We start from the raw sequence: 22030 nt of genomic DNA on the forward strand, positions 1-22030 counted from the left end.
ACACTTGTTTAGCTGGTGTTGTAATGATATGCCCTACAGTTAACCCATCATCAGCACACAGCTTAAACTTTAAATCACTTAATGGAGCCGTTTTGTTTACAAGAAATATATGCACATTGTACAAACAAATTTATCTACGCATATGGACAGATCAGATATACTTACATTTTAGGTAGAAGCTTTCTCTGATTGAATTAATAATACGTTGATTTATGTAAATTACACTAATTCATATTACTCAATTTGCTATTTAATATTCATTGCTCGCTTGTTCGTTGCTCGGGCGACGTTTCGTGTTCTCGTTCTTTTATCCCATGCCATGGTATTCAGTTACTTCTGGCAAAAACTTGATAATCATCATTTGCTGCTGGCGTTGTTATTACAAATGGTTTTGCATTATGGCTTACATTTGTTAATACACAATGTAATGTTCAATACGGTTTTAGCTGTGTTTTTATGTGTTACATTTCTATTGCAGTTTTGTTTTGTTTTTCTGGCACATCTGTTTTTATTATGTAATAACAACTACATTTTAAATTTTGTAAATATATTTTCACATCTATTTGCATTTAACATTTTTAACACAATTTAATGTTTGAGCTAACAATCTGAAACAGATTCAATACGTATTTTGTTTGAAACAATTTTTAGGCTACGCTATAGACTTTGGCCAACTTCACCAATAATTCTGCATTGCTTTTGGGGAACTCCTTTATGGCAGCCATTATCGATGTAACCACTAGAAATAAATATACGGAATAATAATACTTATTAGGCGCATAGCATTAAAAACATACGTTTCTTCTCTTCCTTGGACATGAGCATTGCCAATATGGTAAACTCGTCGTTTTTAGAAATCTCCCATAACACTGCTGCTGTTGTTGGCTCCTTGTTGGGCACATAGAACTCGTGTAGTGTTTCCATCAGATCTGAAAATGTATCCGAATCGAAACTAGCTCCAAGTATTTTGCACAAATTTGGTATCTCAATGGACTTTAAGTAATGATATTTCTGCACAGCAGATAATTCTTTCCATGTCACATAGAACTGAGCTGTGCCAGCTGGAGCAGCTGGTATGCGCTGTAAAGTAGTATAATATTAATTTAATGTAAAGTTAAATGAAAAAATTGGTTACCTCCATTGCTGTGGATGAGGATTGCTTAGTTTGTGGTTCGGGTTTACTTTTCATCTTTGCAGTCTCAGCTTTGTTAATAGTCTTTTCAGTGTTGTTCGCATTTACTTCTTCCTTGACTGCTTTCAAATTAGTTTTTTCGCCAGTTTGCATATCAACAACCATTGATTTAGTAGGTTCTTGGGAAACAGTTTTGACTACTTTTTCTGAAGTTGTTGTACTCTTTTCAATGACTTTTGACTGAATAGTTGAGGTGTGCTGTGGTTTCTGTTCTATTTCAACTATTTTTTCTGGCTTAGCTGTCGTCTTCTGTGCAGGATCTTTTTTTACTTCTGTAAACGGTCCACAATTGCTGTTGAAGATCTTATCAATCTCATCATCTGTGATGCGCAATTGCTGTGGTTGTTGTTGGTTGGCTCGAGGCGTTACAATATCCACAACTGGCACCCGCCGCATTGATTGCTTAGAGCGTTTATAAGCTGGCTTATCAAAGGGTAAAATGTCAATTAAATTATCATTTGGGGCACTGAAGTTGGGGCCATTTTTAGTAGCTGCAATAAATGACAATTAGAAACTCAATAGATTATTACAATATTTTCAATAGCATTACCATTTTTGCGCAAGCGATCATTGATGCGTTCCAGGCTACGTTTTGCCTCGATATTTTTGGGGTCCAGCGTAAGCACAGTGGTGCAGTCTTTAAGAGCTTCCATATTATTGCCGAGCGATTCGTTTGCTTGCATGCGACGATAATAGGCCTTGACACAGGTCTTGTCCAATGCAATGGCCGATTCGCAATCATCCACACAGTTGCCATAACTATGATGAGAAAAAAATTAGTTTTTAGTTCGATTAATAAGACTCATTGCTTACCGCTCCAACTTTAAGTGACACAGTGCCCGGTTAATAAAGTAAATGGCATCGTATGGATAAACCTCTACAGCCTCAGAGTATGCTTCGATGGCCCTTTCGTAGTCCGCTTGCTTTACATAGTTATTGCCCCGATCCTTGATGTCGTTAGCCTTTTTGTGCTGTTGCGCCAATGCATCCTGCGGCAAGTCCTGCTTCTCTGTGGGCGTGCTCGCTGTTGAGCTCGGTGACTGCGTCGGCTGGGAAGTGGTCTTCTTTGTTGGCTCACTTGTCACATGGCTGCGCACTGGCAGCGTCTAAAAAAAACGTATAGGACGAATTATGCAAATTCCACTTGACTTGATTTTGAGGCATGTGCGCTACTCACTTTTTTATCGACGGTTGGAGCAGGCGCATTTTTCATTGCTTCTTCGCGGTTTTTGATGTCCTTCTCCCATGAGTAAAGCTCTTTCACCGAATTTTGATACTCGGTCGCATTGCGACGCACCTGCAATTGCAATTCTATAGCGTTCTTTTCGCCACTCATTTTAATTTACTAAATTAATATTGTTATTTTTTGTAGTAAAGAGCGCTATTTCGGTTGTCATGACAGCGACAGTGTGACCGTCAGCAAATGTTGATAAAAATTTACTATATTTGCTGCTCTAATATACCGATAGCACTTTATCGATAGTATTACTCGAAAATGTAGCTAGTGTTGGGAATCGCAGTCAACCGGTTGCTAACACTAATGTATCTTTTTCGGAATTGAAAACAAATGGAGTGAAATTATTTGTGTTTATTATTTGTTTATCTATCACTGTTCACCATTGTACCGGGGGATAAAGCAGGGTCGAGCCTTAACATGCTGCGTATACCGAGCTATTCGCTCGCCATGGAAGCGACCAGCAGACGTAAGTAGGTAGCGATTGTTGTGTTTTTGTTATATAAAAACAACGTTCTATTATTGTATTTTATGCGCAGTTTTGCACAGACGACAAAGTTGAATGCCAAAAAGGCCGAAACACACTACGATGTACTCAATCTAAGTCATGATTGCAGCAAACGGGACATACGCAATGCGTTTCTTCGACTCTCCAAACAGGTGCAACAAGTGCAATTTATATTTAGTTTAGACATTTTGGACTAATTAAGACTCATTCTGTTGTAGTATCATCCTGATGTTAAACACGCTGCTGAACAGCCAGATAGCGCTGCTAGATTTGTTAAAATCACCGAGGCATATCAGACGTTAGTGAAACCCTCATCCCGCAGGGAATACGATGATAGTTTGCTATGGAATCCGGGGGGAAGAAGCGCTCGAGAAACAATTCATCCATGGGAAGTCAAACCCAATTATAATCCCAATCCTGGCCCATACTATGGCATTAAAGGCTTTAATCGCGTGTCCAACTGGAAGGTTGCCTTATTCCTAATCTCCTTGGGCATCGCAGGCGCCATCTTTGGATTTAGCTCAGTCAAGTAAGTCATAAATTGGACTTTTTTATTTGATAACTTACTAACTGATTTGCAAAGGCTTTCGTTTCAAACTCATAAGCAAATACGGGACGAGGTCTCAGCAGAAGCCAATTCACATCATGCAGCTGTCGTGGCCGATGCACAAAAGTATGGCAACGAAGAGCAAATTCGAAGGATGGTTGTGCGTCTGGCTAATGATCCCTTGGGCAGAGCGGCGGCCAAGTAAAATTTAAATTATTATGACAAATTTTGTATATATGTAAACTTAAATAGACAATTATTTTTACAAAATTTATTGGAGTAATTCTATTTGCCATCATTTTTATTTTATGTGGATTTCAGAGAAATCCTCCTGAATATTTATTAGTTATCGAATTGAGTCAGGGGAAATTCTTGAATAATTTCGAGTAGTTCCCCGCCAACCTAATATATCGAACTGATCGATATCTAAACTGCTAGAAGTGTCATTTTATGCATATCGATTATCGCTCAAGTTTAAAATATCCCAAGGGAATTCACTTCAGTTGTTATTGGAAATTTGTTCCCCAGTCCATTGAACTCAATTTGAATGCAAAGTTATGTAAGATTATCAATACTTATTCTATGAATAGATTTGGATTTGTATTGACAACAACTTGGGAGCTGCATTAATTTTAAGAACTTGTTTTATTTTTATTTTATTTAGCAATCTTTGAGCGCATTTTTAAAACACTTAAAATAACGTTTCGAAGAGTGAATTTAATTACATTAATATTTAAATGTATAGGTTGTACTTGTTTTTCTTCTTTTTTGTTGTTATTGTATTTGTTGCTACATTGTTTAATTGAAAGTACATAACGAATGAAAAATGAACGCACGATTCACACGATTTGTTAATCGGAAATGTTGTTTGGGAACCCGCCACCGAACTACCAACTAAAAAATCACATATTTCATACACATATAAATTGCATATATAGTATATATATCATATATAATGCATAACTACTACAACTACTACTACTGCTAATTGTTAATAAAATTACAATAACGATTTTGGCACCTCCTTGCCGAGCTCCTTAACCAACACACGAACGCCCACATGAGGTGCTGCTGGCTTAAAGACAACCTCGCCATCCTTTTTGTAGTCGGCGAACTGCATGTTGAAGACCTCATGGAAGCCCAATTTCTCCATGACAACGGCGGAATAGTGGCTGGTGCACATGACATGGTAAACGGATATTTGATTGGCAAGCATAAATTCGTAGGCGCGTTCCGTGAGCTTGCCCGCAATGCCCATGCCGCGATAGTTGGTGTCTACGGAGAGAATTTTGCCATCAAGTATTTGTTCCTCGTTGGGATAGATGTCAAAGATGTTGAACTTCTCCTCCACGTGATCCATGAGTCCCAGAATCTTTTTGAATTTGGGATGCGAGCAGCCGTCGGCAGCCTTCTCAGGTGGTGCATCAGTTGCAGCCTGAAATACAGTAAAGAACTTTTGTTAATAAAATGTTAAACGAAGAAATTATGAAAGTATTTTTAGAATTATTAAAAAAACAATCAAAAAACAAAGTCTTGAACAACGAAGATTCTTATTTGAATATTCTACATTTAAGCTTAAACTTCTTTTAAAATTGCCTTTATATTTTATTAATCCTGTTGCTTAAAATGCATGAGCCTAAAAGCTCTTTACTTACCGGTCGCTTTAGAAGACCATTGATGAAAACGCCAATGATATCGCCGCTCTTATTAACCGCTTTGTATGAGCAATTATCCGAAAGCGACTTCATTGAATACTTTTCAAGGTCGCTGCACTCTCCGAGATTGAGAAATGTGTTGAGAGGTTCATCCTGAAATGATACAATACAAACACATGTGTCATTAAAAACAGGCTCAAATACAATAACTAAATGCAAATAGTGACAGTAATTTTCCTATCCACGCGCCAGTTGAACAGGTTATAAATTAATTATGACACGAGTATTTCGCGATACACAATTAAAGATATGCTGCTGCCAGTATTATGCAAAATGACATATGGGATTGAGAAAATCTAAACAAATTGCTGTATGTAATTACGTGACACGATTACAGATCTCTTGAATCATTCATATTTAAATGATTTATACACGCATGCAATACAATATTATTATCGTTCTCATCAACAACATTATTCATAATTGAATTTATCACACTGCAAACAAAATAGAACGGAACCGGAGCTTATATACATATATAGTATGTAATGATAATTTGATCGGGGTGTGGTTGACATAAACTTGAAAAATAATAGTAATAATAATTGTAAAGTTAACTGGAGTGGAAGTGAGTGCATATTACAAGATATGCTTGATTGCTGCGACACTTCAAATTCACACGTTTGCGAGAGAGAACTAGTTAATCAGTCGATGATCTTCAAAGTCAGCCTCATTCGACTCGAATCGAGTCATTCACATGACCTGAGACGAACCGAATTAAACTGGTTTGTTGTGTCTCCAAAGTGCAAAGATTGTGGGAAAAGAACTAAATCAAGAGGGACTTCCCGAATGAGTCAACGATGCGTTGGACAAGGATACCACTCACTTTACTATGACTATACTCACAGCATGTAAACAAAAGCTCCAAAATAAAGCTAAGCATAACGTGTTAAATTACTCTTGTTGAAGGTGAGCGACTGGGAAATACCCTGTATCTCAAAACGAGAATTTCATTCTTTTTTTACCTTGACCCTCACAAAAGCTATTAATTCCTTTTATGACATTTGTTTTCATTTCTGGTTGTGCAGATATATAAACACGCAAAAATCAATACAAATCTAAATAACCGTTATGTTTTCTTGGCCTCACTGCACTTACTAATTCTAGTTATAACATTTAAATTAATGGCAATCAATCGTGATATATAAATTAAATTTTTATAGTCTTGTTTTTGCCATTATTCATTTCTAATTTTTATTGTGCAATTGTCATGAAAATGTTCCGGAAAAGTAAGTAAATTTTGTAATTTGAAATTTTCAGGATATGTAATTGAAGTCGTAAAATTAAACATTAAGCATATATAAATATTATTGTATGCAAGCAAATTGTGGAACTTTCTGTAATTAAGGGCAATACCCAAATAGCATGAAATACCCAGTTGATATTCATAAAATACAGAAGGTATTAATTTATGCCACTTAAAATGCAAAATCGACTTTAGGTGAATTTAATGAAGCTGATGTTTCGCCAATTTGACGGCACGTGATTCCTAATTAATATGCATTAGGTTTACTTGATGAGCTCCAATCGATTGTTTATCGTTTGTTTTGTTATGGGTGAAAAGTTAGTTACACTACCAAAAGACAGTTCGAAATGGCAATTAATCTGATCTAATTTGAATATTGACAAGTCAATAGAAACTTACCTTAAAGAAGAATGTCTTGAGCATGCTGAGTACAGCCTCATGATCCTCGGGCTTGATCAGTTCAATGGTATAGGGCTGATTCCTATCCACAGTAGTTGAAGAGGACGTTGTCGACGACATGTTGAGCACCTCCAATTTGTGTGTCAAACGAGCGATCGGATATAGTTCGTTTAGCTGCGAAAAATACGAGTAGACAAAACAAATCGTTAAAAAACAATATTGTGGCAAAGCACAGACAAGCCCATGTATATATGATATGTATGTATATATTTATATATATTTTATATCTATTGGCAGTCGTACATGTATGTATGTATGTCTGTATGTTATGGTTATTTATTGCTCTTAGATGAAAGGCAAACATTTTAATTTGAAGCACATGTGAACGTCGCAGCGCTTTTCACTTGCATTTCCCCAACACTTTTGCCATTTTCCATTTTCCACATCGGCCGCAGCGACAGCCTCGTGTAGACGTGTATAAATTTGCTTTTCATGTACCTTTTGGACAGGCATCATAAATTATGGTTTAACAAATTTGCATACGTCTATACATATATAATGTTAAGAGTGCCTAAACACTGTATGGAATTTTTTGTTCGAAATTGAACAGACCCCTTAGAACTGGTAAACACACATCAAAGTTTTTATGAAAATCAAAAAACAGGAACTCTTTTGGCATTTTACCATAAACACGTTTCGTTAACTGAGGAAATCTGCAATTCATTATAAAAATCCTAAAACGGGACTGCAAAGTCGCCAACAGTAGCTGCTTAATGCCGTTAGCGTCACATGGTATTAACATAAATAAATTTTAAACTAAATTGTTTTTTTTTTTTGTTTGTTTTCTTGTTTAGATGTCTTAATTGATCATTGAGTCGTTAAATACTGTGAACATTTAAGTTTTATTGTAAATTGTACTTTTAGAATATTAAGCAGAAAGTTTTCTTTATTTTGTTAATGCTAAACAATATTCAAAAAGCATTTTCCTTTTTTTTGTTGACTAGTGTAGCGTTGGAATCGCAAGATCGCCGTGCTGATGTTTCAATCGATTCGCATATTTTGCGAAAAATCAAATTTAATTGCACTTTGAGTGCGAGTGCGTATTTAAAGGCCACGCCTCCCCCTTAGTTCGATTTATGTGCATACGTTGAATGTTTAGGTTATCGTAATTCTCTCGCTGCCATCGTATCGTATCTATTATTGGCACACTCTATATTTATATTTATAGAGGAACAATTTGCAATTGCACGACTTTGCCAGTGGTGGAAATGATGCCCACGCAAATGGACATTGTTTATGTTTGATTACGGGGTTGAGGTTGCGGCTCGCGTGGGGGGGGGGGGGGTCGAGGTCGGGGTCGCTCAACTATTGGCTGCTACATCCGATTCTACAGTTCTGTTAGACTTACCGCACATCTGGAATCAAGGATACGGCGGTTGCTTTGCAGCAGCGGCTGCTCCCGCATATTTTGCACCTCCATTTTAATTCTGTTTGTTATAAATTTATGTTAGAGCGCCGGGAGAGGAAAATCCCGAACGTATAAATAATAATACAAAGATCGAGCGAAACAAAAAGTTAAACACAAATTTACGTTTCGCTTTTTGGCGCGCGCTTCTCTTTGGTATTTTTGTTATTTCTCATAAACTTTTTTTGTTTTTTGTTATTTTTTGTTTTTGCGACGTTTGTTTATTTTTCAGCAGATTTATATTTATGATTGTGGCTCGTTTTGTTTATTAACGTTATTTGATTTATTTTGTATGTTTCCTTTAGCGCACAAGGCAGGGTTCAATGGGTAAAACACTTAACACAACTCTGGACAGTTATAAATAATGCTAATTTATTATGCAATTTAGCAGGGTTCACACACACACGCACACATGTACACACGTGCCAAAGGCAAATATTATGTTAATTGAAAGTCCTGGTGGGAGTTGAGTTTTGGGCCGCAACGAGCTTTAGCTTCCCTTGTGCAAACAATGAATGCCAAACATCGCAGCTGTTTGCACTTTATATAGAGTAACGTATACGCAGTGTGTGCTTTGCTTTGCTTTACTGTGCTGAACCTGAACCCGAACCGACACAGCGACACACACACACAGACACGGTCGGACGACGAGTGAGAGCGAGAGAGGCGAAATTGCAATCTCCACTGTGTTGGCTGGATCTGGTTCCGTTATTGCCTTGCTGCCGATCGTAACTGAGCATGCGGCACGAGCGTACGAATTGCCGGACACAACAAAAGCTAAAGCTCTATGGACATCGCAGCAGCAGCCGTCGGCAGCGACGTCAGCAGCGCAGTCAATGCTTCGTTTGATTGAGCATGGGTCGATCTGGAAGTGTGTGTGTGTGTTGTGTGTGAGTGTGTATGTGCTGAAGACGAAGGTGGAAACAGAGACAGCAAAAGTAAGATTTGCATTTGATTTTGGTTCCACACGAGTGGATTAGGCAAACAGTTGGCGACGTAAAGTATGTGTGTGTGCATGAATACAAAAAGAAAGCTCTCTCAGTGAACAGAGGCTCATCAGCAGCTGATAGAAAGAAGAGAGAGAGAGAGAGAGAGAGAGAGAGAGAGAAAGAGAGAGACCGCAGCTGAGCTTGTGGGTCGTGACAAGTTTGTGAATGGTTCTTGCCGGCCAGGTAAAGCCGCTGCTTTCCGGCTGCGTGGAGTTGGCAGTGAGTAGAGTGTGTTTGACTTTCCAGCAACTTCCGCAGTGAAAGAACATTCAATTGAAGTACTATATCTATAATCTTATAATATATATACTTTAAGCAAGGTTTAATTATCGTGTCTTGGCTAAAGTGAAGCTTGCATTGGAGACTTATGCGCTGCTTCAGTGAATTGAGGTTGGCTGCTCGAGAGATCCTGGAGTTGCCACTGAAATGTGGTCCTTAATTTCGCGATCTGGCAACTGTCAACTGACAACTGGCGCCCTACTCAATTGAAGTTGGCTGCACTACATATCCGGAATTGTGGAATGTATAACAAATTGCAACTGAAATGCAAATAATTTAAAGGAAAAAAACGCTATAAATCTGATAAATGTGACCATGGCACGCCTGTTAGAGCTGCCTCTTGCTACGTGCTGTTCCATTGCATTTATGCAAATAGACAGCGAATTGTCACCTTAGACCAAGTAGTTGTCAGTTGTGTTTAGTATTTGCCGGGAGACGAATCTGGATAGTTCTGATGATGATAATGCCTCTCAGTTTATTTGCTAAACAAATGGAAAGAAGGAGAGCACATTGCATTAATATCAATATCAATAGGAATATCAATATCAATAGCAATAGCAATATCAATGACACTGAAAATGGAAATGGAATAAACGACAATGCCCGCGGCACAATTCAGACTCAGCACTCGGAGCAATTCTCGAGATGTGAAGGTGGGAGGCGAAGGCGTCGTCAAAGGCGTCGGCGGAGGCGGGCGCGGAGACGAAGGCGGGGAGGTCAGCAGCGTTGCCTGAGTTTTGTTTGCATTGACAACGCCCGCACTACACTTCGATGTATCTCTTTAAAAATTTGTTGCTTTTTCTCTCGTTTTTTTTTTGTTTTCGTTTTTCGCTATCTTTGTTTTCGTTTTCAGATTTTTTTTGTTTTGTTTACTTTGGCGGGCGTGCGCTCTCGTCAATTTGCCAGGCAGACAAACCGACTGCTTTGCTGACTGTTCAACTTTTCAATAGGTTTAAAATATTTATAAATTGTGATTATTAAGTTATTTCAGATTCGGCTGTTGACAAGAATTTATTTATTTTTTTGTTTATGGATTTGTTTGACCGTAAACGCGCGACGTATTTCAATAATAATAATAATCACAATAATTCAACATTCTTTGTTAGTTATTGTTATTGTGTTGGGCACGTGATAAAAAAATAAGTGGAAAGTTTTACAATATTCATATGGAAATGTTAGCAAGCATATTATAGGGAAAATACACAGAAATTCATTGCCAAGTCTGGGCAAATTTGCGGTTAACTGCGCTGAACCAGTTTGTTATTCTTTTTTGTTGTTTTTCTTTTTGGTTTTAGTCAAGCTCTGAATTTATCCCACAGATTGACAATCGATTCTGTGGAATTCCATATGACCAACAAGTCAGAGTCAGAGTCAAAGTCGAAGCCAAGCCTTCGTCTTCTTTGTCGTGTTTGATCAAACACAATACTTTGTTGTGGTCAAATGCAGGTGTTAAACGATTTACCTTAACATTCATCACACGATTGTGCTTCTGTGTCTGCCTAATTAAGACAATCGCATTGCCGATGATTTTGTTTTGTTTGCATTTTATTTTGTTTTGCGCATGTCATGCTAGCGCTGTCAATCATCGAAAATATACATAAATAAATTAATTTTTGTGCACCCAAAATAATGCATGACTGCGGTCATCATGGCGTATGCTTAACATGTGTTGCGTATTGCGTATACGCGCAGTGTTCTCGTAAAGTTTATTTCTACTGATGAATTTGATACGTTACGTCGATAGCTTGTGATCAATTTGATGCGCACAATTTCTAATCGTATTCGCCTTAATTAGCAAACCTTGTGAATGCAATTCTCATTTGGTTTTCCATTTCATTTTGATGGCCATAAATAATTTTACATTGTCATGCAAAATTTTCATATCCATTTTCATTTCAAATTTCCAATTGTTCATTGTAGTTTTTTGTATTTTTTTTTTTGCACAGTCATGCGACTAATGAGGCATGGTCTGTCTATTCAGATTTATAGCTCCAACTTCAACGAGGCGGCAATAAAAATGTTTGCTTTGCTTTTTGCTGCTGTTGTCGGTTAGCCAAAAACTCAACTGCCCCATGTGTTGAAAGGCAATTTAATGCGGTCTGTCATTATAAACAGACTAATTGACAATTTACATATGTATGTTTCGTTCTGCGTGTGGCGCACCAACGAATCGCAATTTGCAGTTTAGTTAATCTCAAGTGTTCATTAATTAACGCGAAACACGTCGTCTGATTGATATCTACGCCCTTTTTTCGCTTAAGTTCTATAAACAGGTGTTAAAGAATACTCAATGAGATGTATGAAGAGCAAATGTAATTTATTTGTTTTTAACTTTACTCATAATTTAACTCTGCGATTCTAACTTAATCGAAAGGCTAACATTTTACATTATGTTAACTTTTTAACATTATGCCATTACTTCGTTTTTACTTTAAAGAGTATTCAATCTTCCTCTTGTTTCTGTTTCACATTTTATTATTAATATGATTTTTGCTGCTTTGCTTTTATTTTCTTATTGTTTTTTTTTTGCATGACTGATAGTATAGTGCTACGTTTAATGACTTTTAATGATCCGTCATCGCGTTGCGGCTGCAATTGTGTTTACATATCGATAATTATAAAGACATTAACGCCGTTTAAGTGCACAAAGTGAGCATTTGCTTAAGTATCGCATGTAAATTGAAATTGCAGCTAAATGATTCAAGAGATTTACACGAGCAAAAGTCCCTCAACAGATGAGCCAAAATCGAAATGACTTGGAAAATAAACAAAAACAATAACTTGTGCATCTACAACTTTCGGAATATTCATTGGCATATATTCATATTCTCGATTCGAAAGGTCTGCTGTCAAAGTCTTTTACAATAATTGCACAATTTTAATAGCTCGAATGTGCAAAAGGCTTAAACGATTGAAGGTCGAGTTTGGCTTTTCAATTTAATCTATTATTAAATGTTATAGAGCCGCTGTCGCTGCTGTGGCTGCTGCCTGCCTGGTAGATGATGAATGTTTAACTATATATAATTAATAAATAATATAAACCAGCCCAGCAACATTTGCATTCTTATGAATAGTATGCAAATCCATTGTTAAATATCGCCTAGTGATATTTCGTTTGCATTATGACACGATCACCTGGTGAAATATTAATATTTCAATTTTTTGCTGTAATTACATCGGGTTGCAATGACTATTTATTTGAGCTGCTTTGATTTATAGCTTGGAATTATTGAGAGACAGAGAACTATATATTTATAACGAGGCAATAAATGGAAATTTAAATCGCTGTTATGTCACCAACAGTGATCGATCAGTTGAAGTACAGAATTAAATATATGTTACTTATTAACCAAGTCTTTAAAGTTAATTAATTAATTAATTAAATTATAAGCTTCCATATTTGCAATACTTTGTAATATAAACTGTCAATTGTTCTGAACAGTTTCCTTATTAAATATTGTTGTATATTAAACCGATTACATAGTAGAAAAACTACATATGTAAAAGTAATGTTAAGTTTTTAACTGAGTTTTTTGACGTTTTGACGATATTCATAACTGAATGAAGTTATAACTGAATCATCAGAAACAATTAATTAAATTACATACATAAACTGTTAATGTAGCATGTTAAGGAACTATGTTAAAGTAATGTCAAGCAATTAAAAGAGTCTTTAAAGTAAAGTCAAGTTATTAACTGAATCTTTATGAGCAATTAATTAAATGATATGCTCTGGTGCATGCAATATTTTTAAACAGTTTTAACAGTTAACTGCTCTTTTCAGTTTCATAATTAATGTTGCATCCCAAAATGTTAAATTCCGTTAACAGGGCTGTCAACTGAGTGTTAACTGTAGCGCTTTTAACTGTCAATAATTAGGCAAAACTTGTCGATGCTATTTTCGAGTCGTAGATTTTGATTTTCATATTGCTAAGACGAAAATCGTAACGAACGCGTCGCAAAACAGACTAACAATTAGTTATTGTTGTCAGACTTGCAAATCAGTATAAATTTTTATATATACATAAAGAAATATAAATTAAACATTTGCATCACAAATATGCAATAAATCATTATAAGGTTTTAAAGCCAACGATTTGCTAGCGACCCGAGCTTGACAGGTGTGTATAGTATGTATGCGATATAGCTATATAGCTGTAGATATCTATATATATAGGGAGAGTCAGTGACTTTTCCGACAGGTGCTGGGCACACGAGTGTGTCCGGTCGCTGTGTGAGCGTGTGCTTGACAAAGCGGAATTGATTTGACCCCACACACACACACACACACACACACACACACACACACACACACACACACACACACACATAAACAAAGAGAACTCTGTGGGGAGGGAAACTGGACAAATGGCCCACGCTCGGCTGGAGCTGGTCTCTGGTCTCGACCTGGGAGCTGCTCGCTGCTCGCTGGTCGCTGCTCGCTACTAGCTGGTAGCTGGAGTTTGTCGTGGTCGACGTCGCCGTCGTTGTCGTCGTGTGTCGGCTTTAAGTCAACATTAAATGCTGCTGAACGTGACTTGAAATTGAAAGCCAATGTCGTCGGTCTGTGTGCAACACACGCCGGCTTGCCTAGTTTACCTCCGAGTTTTCAATCAAGTCCGTCGTCCGTCGCTGAACGCTGTCCAACTTATCACACTTTGCCCGCCGACTCAGCTTGTGGGTGTTATTCTTGGCCACAATTAACACCGACCCCAAATGCACAGTATGTTACATACCCATTTAAATATCAAATCGCGCCATATAAAATGCACTTTCATTTCGAAATTATAGTTTCGGGAAATCTTCAAATTAATAAAGTTTTGAGAATCGATTTCCAATAGAATTCTTTGAAGAATGAATTAAAACTAATTAAGTTTTGAGTATTGATTTCTGATAGAATTCTTTAAAGAACGATTTAAATTTAATTACCAAATTGAGAGATTTTTTATGGCCAACTTCAGCACATCAGTTTTGACTAGACAATATTAAGAAGGATTACTAAGTTGACATTTTAAATTAACATCAAATCAATAACACCCAAATTATATACTAATTTGATTTTATTGACAGGCTGTGAGAGGCTTTAATTTAATTATATTTTTATTATGAATACCTTGAATTACATTTAGAAAATATACAAAATTATCAAATGTCAGAGCACCAATTTCGAGCAGATAATCTTACTCAGGAAAACAACATTTATGTCAAGAATCAATAATTCACAAATATACAAATATTTTTTCAGAAGCTTTATTCTAGTGGTACTCGTATTATGAGTATCTTGAATTACAAAATTTACAAAATAGAAAAAATAAAATACTGCTTATTTTTAATTTATTGTTTAGTTCAGTATTAGAGCTTCATTATCATTGTCAAACATGTATTCATAAATACATTTATTTATTATTTCTTGTTCTTGGCATTAGTATTTTTTCCAAAGGATGCGTTTTTTCTCGCTGTGTAAGAATGCCCGCTTGGCAACAAAGTCTCTAAGCATTGATTTAGTTGTCTTTTTCGTTGCTCGTTTTCTGATTTGTATTCGCAGTTTATTTTGTGCTCGAAATCTCGACAAATTAATGTTACATTCTAAAGACATTAAAATGCTTTTATCTCACATCGCCGCAAGTACAAAAGAACAATGCACGTTTTTCCACAAATAAAACTACTAAAATAGCTGGAGGTAAACATTACCATTACCATTACAATTGCGATTACTATTACTATTACTATAACTAAGAGCAGGCCCATTATCCGACCATTAGCAGATCATTGGATCAAGTGAAATACGCAAATCCAGTATTAGAGCTCAACTATAACACAGCCGACTACAACTGACATCGAAGCCAATAAAAATTCATTAGCAGTTTGTTTATTAAATTGCACCCCCAGCATGTATTTTGCCTTCTGTAATATCATATTGTATATATTATAGACAATATAGTGCAGTACTATGTAAAGCAAAACACATCTGCATAAACAAAACAATTTGGTGAGAGTGCCCACTATGTGTGTCATCTCTCAATGCATGCGATTGTATCATTTTGTTGTTGTTATTCTTATTATTGCTATTATTTTAGTTGGTGTGGGATATGCGCAATAAAGCGGGATTAAATTAATGGATCATCTGCGGATCTGTTGGAATCATTTCGGACGCTGTTACTAGTCCTTGATAATGATATAAAAACATATGTAGATAGCATTACTAGAAATTTCACTATTTTAATATTCTTCTTCATATTCATTCTTTTTACTGAACTTGCCAACCGTCAACAAAATCTTTTGTTGATTAAAGTACTATACAAATTATAAAAACAAAGACCAGGACGTTTGCCATTGAATTAAATATTTGGTATGATTCTACATTTCAAGACTTTCTTAAAATTCTTTAATCAGAATTGTTATGAATGTTAAGAACTTAAGCTAAGATATAAGATGTAGACAAGATTTGTGCTTACAACATTCTGAAAAACAATCTTTTTTTATCAATATACATATATAATAAACACAGACCACATTTAAATATGTTAAATATGAATCACTCCTGTTCAATGCTTAATCTTATGTAAATTCATTTTCGAATCTATGCTTGTTTTAAATTACGCTACAATTTAAATTGTACATTTAGAGTAAACATCACGTTTTAACATATTTAGGTTATGCCTTTCCTCGATGATGTTATCTTTCAAATATTCTCTTTGAATTGAGCTTAGTGCCTGTCTTAATTCCACATATTTTTATACCACACACTTTCCATTTCCTAAGTTTTTCCTGCAGTGTGTTTACCCAAAAAACTTTCCAAATTGCTCTCAGCAGTTATTTCTGCGCCGCTTATTTTTAGAAAACATTTGACCCATCTGTAGTCTTTCATTCATAAAACATTGCAAACATTTGGCTATGAAAGTGCTCAAGAATTTAACTTTCGTGACAAGACTTTTTGGCGTCTAACCAAATTGTAAATGCTTCGCCTCAAAATAAACACAAAGTCGTAATACGTTTAAGGCTTGGCAAATATTATATTATTGTCATTCTAAGTTTGATATGTTGTGAATGAATTTCACGTAATCTAAGAGCTTATCGTTTTTGAATGTAATAATGCTTGATGATTTAAGTCAGCTTTTAATGATAACTCAGTTTATAATTTGGATACTTTTATTTTTCCCATTTTACTATTAAATATTTCTTTAAACCAACTTATTAATAAATAGATATCGCCACTGATTAGTGCTGCACATTTTATCTATGGAACTGTGTAAAATAAGTTAAAAAGCTTCATTCGAGTGTGCTCGACTGTGAGATATCTTTTATTTTAAATAGGAGCAAAATAGTGCGGTATTATTCTAAATATGTTATGGATATCAAGAGTACAAAATGCACCAGATTGTCAGAAGCAACGATGTGCCATACTTTTGATTAATTTTGGTTATTTTAAATATAAATTCCGATTTAAATGTATTCGATCAATTATGAAATTTACATACTAATTGCGATAACATTAATTAAACTTTCTGTTATGCAATTGTAGAAGTGTTTTGCCATTAATTTACCCTTGCAACTTAAGTGCCAACTATCAGATGCTTCGCTGTAATTTGCCTATTAAATGTGTAACACATCAGCAAGTAATCCAGCGTTGGGCCCTCGAGAATATCTTATATATATATGATACATGTATGCCCACTTAGGCGTTTAACGTTGATTAAGTTAGTGTGATTGGAGCTTAAATTGAAGCAACCCAATTTACAAACTTTATTAATATTATTACCCGTAATGCATAAATTGCGAACATGCTGGCAACTCTCTCTCCCTCTCTCTCTCTCTTTCTCGGCTGATATATTCATTGCCGCATTTGCATTTAGTGGGTGGACAAAGTATGACGAGGAGCAAAAAGAGAACTGTCAGCTTAAAATGCAAATGAAAAGATACAGCAGCAGCAGCAGCAGCTGCAGCCAAACTGCATGCTGCGGTAAGTGGTGAAGTGGTGAAGTGGTGAAGAGGAAAGCGGAAATGGGAAAGTGGAAAGTGAAGAGCTTAAAGCTCAATTAAAATGAAATGCTGCAAAATGCAAGATAATTCTTTACATATGCCAGTCAGACGTTGTTATTGCTGAAATCTCAGTTGACGTTGTCATTGTTGTTGTTGCACCTCTTTTTTCCCCTTTTTATTTGTGTGTGTGCAGTTATTCTAGTCCTTGTTCAACTCCTTGTTGTTGTTATTTTATACAGACTACAGCTAATCTGGCAGCATATTGGCACGAGAGTTCCCCAGGCAGCAGACCTCAGTGCCCCTAGAGGGGGCTGCCTTAAGCCTCGCACGATGGTTGCTGCTGTTGCAGCTAACAAACGAGAGAACAATACGCATACGCCGCGTATGCCGCACACACCCCCCACAGTGAAAGCAAACAGACAGCAGCTAAATTGTTGGCAGGAAGCCAGCTTCGAGGCAGCTGCCAAGCGAAAGATAATAATGATGTTGTTGTTGTTGTTGTTGGTGATGATGAGGATGCTTCTGTTTGCCGCTTGGCTGAATTGCAGTAGCAACAAGCTGCCTCTGGGCATGGGAACACAACTCGCAGCTCTTTCAGTAACTTGTGTGTTGCCACCGTTGTGTTGGCGCCATTTTGCTGTTTGCCTTTCCTCTTGTAATAAAATGAGATCCGGCATGCTGTTTCCTTTGACGCAGATGAGGCAGCCACTGTTGATTATAATGATGATGATGATGATGATGTTGCCCATGCTGTTGCTGCAGATGCTGCTGATGACGGTGTGCTAATGATAATGGCATCCATAGAGACTCGACTCGAGTCGACTCAACTCATCTCGACTTCAGTCAACGCCCCGCAATATGCAAAGTATATTTTTGCATTTAAATGCTTGAAAATTCAATGAGTCAGCCTCTTCAACGTACCCCCCTCTCTTGCCCGCCCAGGACACAAAGTCTCGAGTCTGTTGACAGCACTTGAAGAGTGAGGGGAGCCAAGAGCTCTCTTTTGTTGACAGATTGATTCTGATGTGTTTTTATTGTCATTGTTATGTTTCCATCTCGTGACAGCAGGCACAAGGAGCATAAGAGCTCGCTCGAGCTCCGCATTCATTGAAAAGAGGGAGAGAACACATTGAAGTGCCACTGAATTGGTAAACATTTTAACTTAATTGGTTTCAGCCAAATGCGCTTAGCAATTGGATTACCAAACAGAGTCCTCATTAATTGTTCTCGAAAACAGGCCTAAGCCATTGCTCATTTCGCAAAACAAACAAAATACCGGCAATAAATCCCCGTTGGGCATTCATGGCGAGAGGCCTTACAAACAATCCCAATCTATAGTATATATACGCACACTCATTTATTTAATTGCATGAAAAATGATTTTTCCATCGCCCGCAGAATATTTTACCGACTTTCAATGAAATCATTCGCAGGAAAAACATTTTTGTATTTTAAATTTAACGGCAATGTTTGTCATTTGCAAATTAAACTTTAGCAGCTTTAAGTGGAAAACTTTAAAATGTATTTTGCTTATTTTTCGACCAATTAGTACGAAAAGTTTTTAACAAGTTTTCAGTCAAATAAAATGCACAGACCGTGAACATTTTTAGTTGAGCTGCATTTAAATGATATATTAAAGATAATTAAGGTAAAATTTCACACCAACTAAGTTATTCTCAGCTTTCCAAACATTACTATTATATACAACAATAATAATAATAAGAAATAATTTTAATAAAAGGTTTGAAAGTTAATTTAAGAGAGATGCTATAATTTATTTTACCTTTTTATACTTTAAATTCAATACAATATTTTATGAGTGATAAAAATTATAATTAATTTAATTTTATTTGTAAAGTTTAGAAATAATAATTGTGGTTAACAATTAATAAATCCATATATCAAATGATTTTATTGGAATTCATTTTGTTCTAAATCCATTTTAAGTGTGTCATTTTCTTATTTTACTTAAAACAACAGAAATACTCATTATTCATTATTGTCGGTTTCTGCTTTGAACATTCCAATTTGTTATTTTAACTCCTCCAGTTGTTATACTTTAGTAAAATTGCAAACGATAATTATATGCAACTTTTTCTAAAGAAAATCCAAAAATGTCGGGACTAGGTTGAAAATAAATTCTGGCTTTAATTTAAAAGTACTCAAATTAAATGTTATTCGATTTCATCTAGTCTATAACAATTTTTATGATGTGAACTTTTTGTTTTTAGTGCAAATGTTAATGCCGCAAATGCAATTATTTATTTATTTTATTGCACAAAATGAAGTACTGCGGCAGCTACAACAACTGAACTGGGAAGCTAATTATGGTTTAGTGGCTTTTAGAGGCAGCCAAGTTAAGCTACCAATTGTGATGACTGCAATTTATTTGATACACACACGCACCCCTCACATCGGTTGGCCTCTCGGGCAGTCATTTGTTTGAATTCAATTAACTTGCTGTGCGGCAAAGGGCAGCCAAGAAGAAGGGGAAGAAAAGGAATGTAAGGCAATGGCCAAACAGGATTCGTATTAAGCTGCGGCCAAACTTTATTGAAGCGTGTAAAACACAACAAACTCGTAACATCAAATCCAATCAAATCGATACAGCAATAAGTACAAACAGCAAAAAAAAAAAAAGAAATACAAACACAGTCAAAGGCGAGAGTGAAAGAAATTGCGATGGGTAATGGGGGGCGTATACGTAACGTAACGTTAACTCCAGTCATGACTGGCTAACTGAACTTGGACTTGGCTTGGCATCTGGAATTTCTTCTTTATGTGCTTGCTCTGGCTTTTCAAATCAATTGAAATGAATGCCATGCGTGTTTGAGTTGTGTGTATGTGATCCTAGAGGGGCGAAAAGTGGTCGAGGAAGGTCGAGGGATGTGTGTGTGTGCTTTGTAAGTTTTTTCAGACTGTGATTTTCATTGCTTTTACCGCGTACGTGTGGATTTTTCTTTGTGTGGCTTGAACATTTGTCGGTTTTGTTGCAACATTTTGTAATCTCGCATTTTATGGACTCCGCTGCGTCCTGCCACATCTATTCATTGATTTGGTCAATAGTCACGTCAAATTGAAATTAAATTCTCCCGAAATGGTTTATCAATTGTTTGTTATCACCGAGATTTAATTCTGCTTAAAGACTGTTGAAATATATGGCAGATTATCAGACTGCTTCTATTGCTTGGCTGCTGATAACAGTTTATTTTTTCATAATGCACCTCATAGAAACTGTGACACGAGCAAACATCGCGTAATAATTCTTTATCAAGAGAATTATCAAGTACAGTAAAGACAGATAGCTGATATATTGACATTTTGAAGTAGTTAAATCGAATAAATGAAATTCAAGGTTATTTTCCACATATAAATTATAAAATTTGGAAATTTCGTACTTCCGCCTCTTTGGTTGTATTTAATTTTTAAGTATTATTAAAATAAATATTTTGCGTGTATAGGGTCAGACAATTTTTTATATTTTGATTTGGTCGCTTGCCAAAATGTGCTTTTATTTTTGCTGCCATTGTGTGTCGTGTGTATTTATATTTTAGCTACATTTAATCAAGTTGAAACACACAAGACTCGCCACAAATATATAGTAAGCACACACATATATCTGTGTTTCTGTATCTGTATATAGTTTTGTTTTTATACGACTTGTGTTTTTATAGAACTTGGCGGCAAATCGAACAGACTGTCAAAGCGCCACAAAACGAAATCAGAACTTTCCCCCTTACAAACTAAATACATAAATTAAAAACAAATGGTCAAAGGAAAAGGGGCAAAGAGGCAGGCAACTTACTTGGCTAATAAATGGTTATTAATGTGCGTCCCCCGCCACTGAAATGCTTCCTTCCTGCAGTTGGTTGGACTAGTTTCTCGTATTTATTTCCACAATTTTTTTTTCCTCGACTGGCGTGCCGTATGTTTTGGCTATTCTTTGAATAGTCCGCCTAGTTTCGAATGCTTCTACTTATTTTAGCGGTTGACCGTTAGCACGTACATATGTCTTAACCACGAGGGCAACGCATTTGATACTGAAACCGAATTGTTGTAAACAAACCAATTCAACCCCTCGCATTGGTGAAAATGACGCTTTTCCACTCAATTTTGCCCGTTATTTGGGCATTTAAAAAATACACTCAACACGCAACACTCTACACTCAACACGATACGGACACCAGCACGGACAACCCCAAAATGTTGTGTGTGTGATGGATACATCAGTTTGGGGCCACGGAAAGCGCTCCGGCTCAGAATCGCCAGAGAGTAAAATTGTCGACGACGAGCTGAGCGAGCTTTTCATTTCCACTCAAAACTGAAGCACGACCGATAACGGTTGAGGGCTGTTGATAAGACAACGGTTTACTCTTTTCGTATTTGAATCTAAAATAATGAGTGCAATTGCCTCAACAACAGCAATGTAAATATACATACATATAACAACTGCGATAAGAATAATAGTGAGCAAAT

At 36.3% G+C, this 22030-nt stretch overlaps 3 protein-coding genes and 1 long non-coding RNA gene across 7 annotated transcripts; 2 read left to right on the forward strand and 2 right to left on the reverse strand.

The window, feature by feature from the left end:
* Positions 1-537: 537 nt before the first annotated feature.
* On the reverse strand, positions 538-2612 carry LOC117570831 (RNA polymerase II-associated protein 3). Its single transcript, XM_034252703.2, has 6 exons — positions 2370-2612; positions 2006-2298; positions 1743-1951; positions 1136-1683; positions 798-1080; positions 538-739 (listed from the first exon to the last, which is right to left on the reverse strand). Exons 1-6 carry the CDS (start codon positions 2526-2528, stop codon positions 648-650), a joined length of 1584 nt encoding a protein of 527 aa, XP_034108594.1. The 5' UTR covers positions 2529-2612; the 3' UTR covers positions 538-647.
* An 84-nt stretch (positions 2613-2696) lies between these two features.
* LOC117570840 (dnaJ-like protein 60) lies at positions 2697-3751 on the forward strand. The gene is made up of 4 exons (XM_034252720.2): positions 2697-2899; positions 2966-3086; positions 3153-3463; positions 3518-3751. Exons 1-4 carry the CDS (start codon positions 2847-2849, stop codon positions 3684-3686), a joined length of 654 nt encoding a protein of 217 aa, XP_034108611.1. The 5' UTR covers positions 2697-2846; the 3' UTR covers positions 3687-3751.
* A 360-nt stretch (positions 3752-4111) lies between these two features.
* On the reverse strand, positions 4112-21708 carry LOC117570837 (arylalkylamine N-acetyltransferase 1). 3 transcript variants are annotated; one of them, XM_034252714.2, is made up of 4 exons: positions 21360-21708; positions 6842-7015; positions 5137-5289; positions 4112-4916 (listed from the first exon to the last, which is right to left on the reverse strand). In XM_034252714.2, the coding sequence occupies exons 2-4, from the start codon at positions 6959-6961 to the stop codon at positions 4482-4484; spliced, it is 708 nt and encodes a 235-aa protein (XP_034108605.1). In that variant the 5' UTR covers positions 6962-7015; positions 21360-21708; the 3' UTR covers positions 4112-4481. The 3 variants fall into 3 exon arrangements, with proteins under 3 accessions (XP_034108605.1, XP_034108604.1, XP_034108603.1); XM_034252713.2 differs by lacking the exon at positions 21360-21708 and adding an exon at positions 14311-14367; XM_034252712.2 differs by lacking the exon at positions 21360-21708 and adding an exon at positions 8250-8864.
* Positions 14954-15484, forward strand: LOC127565558 (uncharacterized). Of its 2 annotated transcripts, none has more exons than XR_007954886.1 (2): positions 14954-15254; positions 15312-15484. It is a non-coding gene; the product is annotated as an uncharacterized LOC127565558 (long non-coding RNA). The 2 variants fall into 2 exon arrangements; XR_007954885.1 differs by having other exon boundaries at positions 15317-15484.
* Positions 21709-22030: the final 322 nt, after the last annotated feature.

The sequence above is a fragment of the Drosophila albomicans genome, chromosome 3 (genome assembly GCF_009650485.2).
Source record: "Drosophila albomicans strain 15112-1751.03 chromosome 3, ASM965048v2, whole genome shotgun sequence".
In the NCBI taxonomy this organism is placed as follows: domain Eukaryota; kingdom Metazoa; phylum Arthropoda; class Insecta; order Diptera; family Drosophilidae; genus Drosophila; species Drosophila albomicans.